This window comes from Genypterus blacodes, unplaced genomic scaffold, assembly GCF_046128005.1.
Source record: "Genypterus blacodes isolate CSIRO-AG114 ecotype Tasmania unplaced genomic scaffold, CSIRO-AGI_Gbla_v1 ptg000093l_1, whole genome shotgun sequence".
In the NCBI taxonomy this organism is placed as follows: Eukaryota; Metazoa; Chordata; class Actinopteri; order Ophidiiformes; family Ophidiidae; genus Genypterus; species Genypterus blacodes.
In genome coordinates this window covers 500976-509852 of record NW_027466897.1, presented here as the reverse complement: position 1 = coordinate 509852, position 8877 = coordinate 500976, and the positions used below count along the sequence as shown (strand labels likewise).

The 8877-nt window shown below is 44.4% G+C and overlaps 2 protein-coding genes across 2 annotated transcripts; both read right to left on the bottom strand.

Moving 5' to 3' along the window:
• Positions 1-556: 556 nt before the first annotated feature.
• On the bottom strand, positions 557-3437 carry tnfsf13b (TNF superfamily member 13b). Its single transcript, XM_076159133.1, has 6 exons — positions 2962-3437; positions 2788-2881; positions 2128-2184; positions 1801-1925; positions 1375-1525; positions 557-1078 (listed from the first exon to the last, which is right to left on the bottom strand). Exons 1-6 carry the CDS (start codon positions 3226-3228, stop codon positions 966-968), a joined length of 807 nt encoding a protein of 268 aa, XP_076015248.1. The 5' UTR covers positions 3229-3437; the 3' UTR covers positions 557-965.
• Positions 3438-5299: 1862 nt separating this feature from the next.
• Positions 5300-7991, bottom strand: abhd13 (abhydrolase domain containing 13). Its single transcript, XM_076159191.1, has 2 exons — positions 7808-7991; positions 5300-6969 (listed from the first exon to the last, which is right to left on the bottom strand). The coding sequence occupies exon 2, from the start codon at positions 6933-6935 to the stop codon at positions 5880-5882; it is 1056 nt and encodes a 351-aa protein (XP_076015306.1). The 5' UTR covers positions 6936-6969; positions 7808-7991; the 3' UTR covers positions 5300-5879.
• Positions 7992-8877: the final 886 nt, after the last annotated feature.

Here is an 8877-nt window from a genome sequence, read left to right as displayed (position 1 = left end):
TGACGAGGAAAGTACAACCTAACAACACTTCAATTGGTGCTGCTTTGGGAAAATGTCTCCACTCTTGAGATAAATCGATGCAGAGTTGAGAAGGAGAGGCGTTTAAAAGAGAAGTCAATATGCTATCTGGTTCAACAATACTTCAGCAATGATTTCATGTTTTCTATGGAGGTTTTGAACAAAGACGCTTTAGAAAACCTGCAACGTTAAAACTTGGAACATATTTGTGGAGAATATTCGGAAAATTTGCTTTTGATAACATATATACATACTCAGGTGTTCGTCTCCTACCGCCTCCTGACTTAATTACCCAAAGGAAACATTTTAATTCTCCTCCAAATTGTCTCAAAACGACTTAATTGCCCAAATCCCCTGCGTGTCGACCTATAAACGTAACTTTTACCTGCTTTTCGTTGCTTCTGCTGTTCATTTTCGCTCGATTCTGTTGCATCCACGCAGGTAACACGGTTTGCTAACACAGCGCTCGCCCCCTAGTGGCTGAAAATGAAAACACAACCTCCACCCGACTTCCGGATGATGTCATCTCTTGAGAAGGAATTGTCGTTTTTATTGCGTCTGTGTCATTGCAAATCCAGTTTACTATTGTTAATGTTTGAATAGTTCTAAAAAAGCAAATAGATTAAATATTCTGTTTCACAATATGCCATTTTCACATGTGTAACAGGAGAAGCATGATTATTTGAGTGAAAAGTACTTGACTGTTTAGGAGTAATTGTGTAATTGAGCACTTAACAGCCGTAGTTATAAACAGGCATGCAATTCCATCGTCCCCCATGGCGCCAGATTGGAGTCACACACAGTCATTCAGCCTGTAGAGAAAAGGCTGCTTCCCATTTTCAGACCAAATCACCAGAATTGTGACCCGTAGCTCACAAGCATTCCATCATCAACGCCTCTTTCACACCGCAACAGGGCCCCTGGGGTATGAAATGTGGTGACACGCTTCACGCCAGCTTGATAGCCCCCAGGAAGGTGGATCCTCCATCCAGGGAGACGTTTGCTGTGGAGCGAGGGATCAGCAGCTCCAATTGGTCCCCAATCTCCAGCTTTACAATACCTGAATGAGGGAAACATTTCATTTAGAACTTGGTCTGCCATTTTCTCTTTTGCTATCACACACATCCATCTCCCACACCCAACTATAGACAGAGCCATTACAGAGACACACACACACACACACACACACACACACACACACACACACACACACACACACACACACACACACACACACACACACACACACACACACACACGTGTGTGGGGGGGAAAAACGCACCAACTGACCTTCTGGAGCAGCTGTTGGTAAGAGGGTGAACATAGTTGGACGTTAACAATGACACAGGGGCTCACCTCCTGTGTAGCAGGTGTTGTAAGGGTGGACAGGGTTCATGTTCTGGATGCAGCGGAACAGGACAACATACTCAGGCTCGTCTCCCACCACATTGATCTTCTTGCGGATCAACACGTGACCCATGGCGAAGGTGCTGTCTATGTAGTAGACCTGAACACAGACGGGCCAAAGCCATCAGAAATGCAGGGACAAATCTGCATGATCTGGTTGTTATGTGGGTGTAAACATACACAATGTAAGATTTCAATGTGGTGATACGCCTCTGAACTTATTTTCAAGGTCTGTTAGCTGACGGCATGCATGGATAGAGCGAACCCATTTCTTCTGCTTTATATTTAGACATGTTTCTGTCTCTGGTTGATTGGCAGGCAGAGCGGCAGCACCCCCCGGTGTACAGAGAGTGAAATGACAGCAGGCAGGCCTACCTGGCTGTACACAAAGTAGTAGCCCTCCTCTCGGACTAACATGGTGTCTCCATCTGGCTCCAGAGCAGAGCCTCTCCTCAGCCCAGCTTGCCAGGGGATCCCCGTGTACGGCTCCGATTTAAACTCTGACCCAAGACACAGACAAAAAATGTAAAAGTCAATGCATGAACAGTTTCACAAGAGCTGAGTCCTCACTGCTGCATGCTGTTGCTGCTTGAGCCGGATGCATGTTCATGTATGTAAGTATAAATGAATGTGAACGAGCATGATCCATCTGAAAATGACAATGAACATTATTATTATTAATTAAGAACATTGATACTTTACCTTTCCTGAAGGTTTCCCTGCTGCTGTTGGCCAAGAACTGCAAGCACGGCTGAGATACTGGGACAAGATGAGAGAGAGGTTTAGAGATGTTAATACTGGTCAGCAGTTTCTTTACAATCTGCCCATTGCTTATTCATTGTCTGTGTCTGTCTCCTCTCCTTCCTCCCTCCTTCCGTTTCTTCCTGATATCAGTTTAATACTGTCAGCAGCACCGTATTGATCCTTCTACACAACAACAAGGCCTGTTCAGGTGAATTTGCTGGACCTTACAACATGCAGGCTCACGCCATCAGTGCATGCGTGGTTGCATTATAGGATGGACGGTTGCCTTATCTCATCATCACACCAATGCACATTGCACTGACACAAATAAACCCAGACAACCGTAGCCAGCCAGCCAGCCTGCGACATCCACTGTGGTTAACACCATAACCGATGACTCATTCACACTTACATGTACAGTGGACAGTATTATGTGAAACATCACAGCAACAAGAAGTGGATGGAATTTAGACCCTTATGGGACACTTTTGAGATTAGTATTGAACACAGTTAAGCAGAAATCTAACTCCCACCAGTCTTTTAACTTGATTACTGCAGATTTTTATTCACACTTAAATAGTGCAAAGTCAGACTCAGCTGTTGGCTACTTTGTCTTACTTAGTTTCTCCGGCGCAGAGACAAATCTCCTCGTCCTTTGCTTTGGTTGCAGTGGCTCTTGGCTGCGTCTGTAGACACTGATATGCTCTGCAGCCTGTGGAGACAGAAAAGAGGTCTTTTATAACACAACATGTTCAGGTGAAAGACTTAAATGATGCTTGTGTCGATTCTCACCTGGTCTCCATGCTTGGGCTCCTGTCCTTCCTCTCTTCTGCGATAGACGTCCAGTTTGAGGCCCTCCACCTCGGCCCTCAGGGCCACCAGCTGGTACATGGACAAGGCTGAAATGGAGGAGGAGGTGACAGCTGCCAGCATCAGCAGCAGCACAGGCCACGACAGCCTACCTTTACCTGCTCTTTGTCCAGACTCGGCCTCCGCACCTCCCGATGCTGTCATCATGGGATCTGCACACAAATCTCCCGGGAGATACAGCGTTTGCATTTTTGGCGTATCAGTATAAATAATACTGGCCTCTCTTCTAGTAGAACAGGGCTGGAAAGAAATGGATGTTTGCCTCTGTCATGGATATCCTTAACTCTTGCTTTCGCCCTTGCGCTCCAGATTAGTCTGAGCGCCTGCACACTGTGAATACAGCAGATAAAAGGGTAATGCAGCTTCCCCTCTGTTGTTCCGCTCAACTAACTGCGCTCAACTTCCTGCCTGACCAGCGAGCGACAAGCTTCCCTCCTCCTTTTTACCTTTTCGTTTCAAACTTACAAACCACTTTTCAGTGCTTTCACAATCTGTACCAGTGCAGACAGAAGGAGAACAGAAGAGTGATGGTGTGGTTTGCATGACACATGAAACCATTAAGCATAAAAACATCATGCTTATATTAGACGAGATGTAAACTGAAAAAAAGGAAGTGCAACATCCTTTGAAAAGCAAAAGCGCAAAACATTAATTCTCAGCATATAAAAAGTGAAGTGGTGCGGCTGATCAAATTAAAATTTGAGGCCGGACAGTCGTTGTGTAAAATCCTCTCCATAACAAACAAAACAAAGCCAAACTATTTTAATATAGTAATTTATTGCATGTTACAGTACAGAAAATAGAAAGTGGAAATGTGTGCTTAAAAAAGAAGTTGGCATTGTTTTGGAGTAGAAAATAAACAAAGTCTAACATGGAAAAAATTCACTTAAAAATGATTTGCTTCCTACTGAAGAAGATAAATTGATCATTCAGATGTCTTAGGGTGCAGAAAGTGTGTCTGTATGTAGTGTCCTTTTGGAGACACACAAACCATGTCAACACTGTACAGGTTCTTTAATGTGCCAAAGATGCTTCAACTTAAATCACGTCGCCTTGGAAACGTAAATCACGCAAACACACCTGATCTTGCAGCATTCGATCGATTCAGAAACATGCAAATATATGAATCTGCGCTCGGAGCAAGTAAAACCACTTTCTTTGTGTAAGAGTAACACATTCAGTTTGTTGCGTATATATTTCTGGACGTACAGCGCCGAGAGAAGTTGCGACACATTTTGTGAGGGTAAACGACAATTATCATCCAAAGACAAAGTCATTTGATCAATGTCAGAATGTGAATGACGTCTTGTTCCTCTATCTCTTCTTGAATTGAGATGGTGCAATGCAAGCAAACAGCAGAAGTGTGTGTATAACAAAAAGCGAAGAATGAAAGGAGCAAACACTCACATGGTCAGATTGGGAACGTGTGGAAACTCCGCCGCCGATGATTAAATGTTAAAAACTTACAGGAAAGAAGGGGATTTTACATTCATGACGAAGCCTTCAGACCGACTTACGGCTGCTATCACGAGGACGCAAAGCAATTTGGTCTTTTTTTGTGTTTGTTGAATTCTCTTCTCACAAACAGCATCACATATGGCTGCAAAGGAAATCTGCTGAGGTGCATTAGAATGGCTTTGATACCACTGCAGTGCAGCTTTTTACCGCTGTCGGACAGTGAGAGCAGATACAGGTTTGGTCCCCTTCCCCTCCCTCCCTCCCTCCCTTCCCCTCCTATCGCTCTGCGCCAGCCCCTGGAAGACATGCAGGAAAGGTTAATTAGCTCATTAAAAGCCCTCCGAGTGAGTAAAGCCATTTAAGCCACAAGCACGGGATGAGACAAGAACCTAACACTTTTAACTTAGCAATTATGATGCCAGTGATAATAGTTCAATGAAGAAAAAAATTGAAACAGCAATTACAAAGCACACAGTGCAAATGTGGCTCACCGACAGACTCCAGAGGTAAAGGACGAGATGTTTGGCCAGTTGTGTTTAGACAAAACTATATCTGATAAAGCACTCCAATAGGATTGGGAAAACGTGAAGAATTAAAAAAAGAATGTACTGACCATTTCCTCCCAGCCAACACATGACGTCCTCAACACCGCAAAGTGCTGCCTCATAAGTAACTGAGGCAGGGAAATAAAAAATGCTGAAGGGTTTATACACACACACACATACCTCACTAAATCACATGCCAAGCTTTAGCCAGTGCTCAATATTAATCCAATAGGAAAGGAAACAAGAAAACACACATCCTGATGCTTTTTCGTGTATTGCTCAAAAGGAAGTAGCCAACAGAACAGAACGCAACACTGGGGGTGAATCGAAACAAAAAGAGTGAAATGTATAAACAAAATATATACACACACACAGTATAGGCCTACATTGTATCAGTGTCTCGTTGTCATGTGTATGTCAAACAACGTGTAAACTAAATTCCAGTAGTAATCACTTTTATATGAAAAACTGCAGGGGCTCCTGTGGCCGTCACATTGAGTTCTGTCAGCAGAGCCACTACAGCCGTTTGTAATGCAGTGGTCATCTGTAGTGTGATTAGGGCTCAGGCATAATTCATAAAGGCCAGAAACACATGCATTCAAACCTGTGAAGGCAAGATTACACCCAACATACTCTTTTACCAGTAAGATTCATTTACAAGAAGGTAAAAAGAGAAATAAAATTAAAGTGAGATCATTTTTAAAAAAGAATAGACAAGAGCATAAAAATGTACATTCATTCCAAAATGAATTAAGTTTCTCCAATTAAAAACAGTGAACACCTTCACTCCTTTCAGCCCGTAACCAAGAGTAAAGAAGGATCGTTTCCCTGGTTGGTTTAGATAATGGTGACGCTGGACGAGGGCTGAGCGTTCTCCTCGTGGGCGTGGCTCTTCAGCAGGTCCTTCATGAACTGCTCCAAGGCAGCGAAGTAGCCCTGACACTGCCACGTGTCGTTGTGCGTGCCCTCGGGAAAGATGGCCAGCCGTTTAGTCCGTGCGGGAGACAGCTCGTACAGTTGCTTCATCATGACGGGCGGGATGAGCTGGTCCGACAGACCCGACACAAACAGGGAGGACATGCGACACAGCGTCACTTGCCGGTAGGACAGGAACTGGTTCCTGTAGCACCATAAGGGCAGCAGACGCATGGGCATGAAGGAGAAGAGCGTGGCTGCCATGTGGGGGATGCTGAGGAAGGTGTTTTCCACAATAATGGCTGCCACGCGGTGAGGGTTGGCAGAGGCCAATCGCACGGCCACAGCGCCCCCTAGTGAGCGGCCAAAGAGCACCACCTTGGTCTTGTCCAGGTCTGGGCGTGTCATGACATAGTCCAGTGTGGCTTCTGCATCCAGGTACAGCCCATCCTCACTGGGCTCTCCTTCACTTTTCCCATAGCCACGATAGTCCACCAGCACCACGTTGGCTTTCAAGTTGATCAGCATCAGCAAAGCGTTCGGCACCCTGTGTCCAATATTGCCTGCATTGCCATGGAAATAAAGGATAGTGGGCGGAGCAGAGGAGGCTGGGGAGTTTTGATTAGCAGAGGTAACTCCAGGAGGAGTGTCCCCTCCCGTGTACCGAAGCAGGATGAGATTCAGTTTCACTCCATCCTTGGTGCGAATGTACACATTCTCATGCGGGATTCCTGTCGGCATGGGTACGTACAGGCGGGAGGAAGAGGGCTGGTCGGGGAAATAGAGGAGCACATCCTGGAACTTGTACAGGATTCCTGCCACAGAGGCCAGGATGAGAGCCAGGAGAAAGAATCCTCCATACAAATGGAAGGTGAGGATGAGGGCCAGCAGGGAGATGCGACAAGCACCCCAGGACCAGGAGACCAGGGTCAAGGTACAACGCTCCACTGCTCCCCACAGCCTCCAGGGCTTCTCCATGGCTACACAAACGCTGAATCACAGGACACACACTCTGAAAATAGAGGTACAACAGTCAAGCGACTACAGGGGGAAATCAAGAGAAACGGCAAGTTCCACTGACTGTGACTGTCAGGTTGCTTATGCTGTACAATAATTTAATTTAAACAATCGTGCATGTTACCAGTAAAGCACAGTTCCAACACAAATAATAAACACACAACTTAACATCTGGAGAGCACAGTGATTGGTATTTAATATGATTTGAAACAGAAGGAACACCACCAAATCCTCACATCTGAGAAACTATGTACTGAATAATAAATCCGAATTATCTAGCAATCTATACTCATGGTATTCAAGGGAACAGAACTAGATACATTATTTGAATAATGCTTGATTTAATGAGCCACAGTGACATTAACATGGATTACATAGGCCTCCATTGCTGTTTTAACCACCCTGTCAATTTCCACCGTGTGTTTTAAAGGCCGGTCTGACATAACAATGTCTGCAAATTTGTAAATAAGTGAGGAAAGAGCATATTAAAAGGTTTTACTAGAATGAAAGGCTTGGAGAAATGTACTTACCGCACCTGGAATGAAACTCAAACTAGCAGCGCTTTCATAGATAGATAGCTAGCTAGGATGGCTAAAGGAGTTACCCTACCGGAGTCTTTCAGTCATCAATGTCCGCACTACAAAAATAGCTAGGGGTACACACCAAGCTCCCACGAAAGGGAATTGATTACTTAATCGAACTAACTTGTAGATAAATGGTGTTAAATGCGTTGTTTGCCCATGACGCTATCCCTTGACACTAGCCTGTCAGTGCTAACCACCCCGGTGTGACTAGCTAACTGTCATGAGTAGACGGCAGGTTCACTTACTTACCCTTCTCTCATTTTAATGCTTCGTCATGGGGGAGTTAAGGAAGCCGTGACTTGCAGGTGACTCGGTTAATGTCATTCAGCGCCACGTCGGTTACCTTCATAACAGTGAAAATGAAGTGGTGAGCAAATGCGAGATACAAGGTGAGTGACTGTCTCGCCAGCCGGTGTAATGGATCAATGAGTGTCCGATTATCTGGTGACTTTCGCCTGAATGCGCCGTGTGCTGCCGGCAGGTGTTGAAATTTCCGTATTCAAATTTCGAAAAAAAAAACCTTTAAGACAAATATTTGAATAACCTTTGCGGTTTTATGCTTGAGTGAAAAAGTGTTACATGAAGAAGTACACACCGAGCTGAGCACAGTTTAGCGATTTCCTCTCGTAGTTTTTAATATTTTATTACGCGTTTTAGCACATTCCATAAATAGTTTACGAAAACGTCAATTGTTATCATCGTGCCTCATTGTGTAATATTGAATGGCATTAAATCTTTCGTCGCAGAAATACGCGTTTTGACGTTACTTGTAGCCAACAGTAAAATATTAGCAAATATATTTCAGGCTTAGGTCACGAGTTAACACGGCAACTTGTTAGTACAGTACACCGGACAAGCTAGCTCCGGTGTTTAGCATTTTTGGTGTAGCCCTCCAGAGATCCGGGTTGGGCTCGGCACGGGAAATAAGGTTCCGCCTACACATTCATTATACGATTGACGTTGGGCGTCGATAAAATAAACAACTGACACCGCAGATTAATTCCCATTATGTAATATCTTTAATCCGACATCATTCAAAACACAATGGCGATTAAAACACAACTCTCTGACTTCAATTCCAGCAAATATTTTAGTGTTATCACTCCACTTGCTTTGCGTTGTTTGCCCAGCAGGTGCTGCTATCAGAATGAAAATGTATCCACACAAATTTGTAGTGGAGCGCCACAGCTTCTTCTTCATGTCACAGGAAGAGGAATGCAGCAATAATTCATACACGACACATAAAATACAGATTCTTATATGACATATAATTTCGACTCCCACAGTAGAGGCCAACCAGTCAAGCTGTTTCAGACGTA

Bases quoted from the DNA above. Each gene is read 5' to 3' on its own strand.
- tnfsf13b (XM_076159133.1), bottom strand. From the start codon at position 3,228: ATGCAAACGCTGTATCTCCCGGGAGATTTGTGTGCAGATCCCATGATG. The intron at 2,882-2,961 runs GTGAGAATCGAC...CTGTCTCCACAG, and splicing joins AGCCCAAGCATGGAGACCAG to GCTGCAGAGCATATCAGTGT. The intron at 1,526-1,800 runs GTAGGCCTGCCT...GTCTGTGTTCAG, and splicing joins ACTACTTTGTGTACAGCCAG to GTCTACTACATAGACAGCAC.
- abhd13 (XM_076159191.1), bottom strand. From the start codon at position 6,935: ATGGAGAAGCCCTGGAGGCTGTGGGGAGCAGTGGAGCGTTGTACCTTG.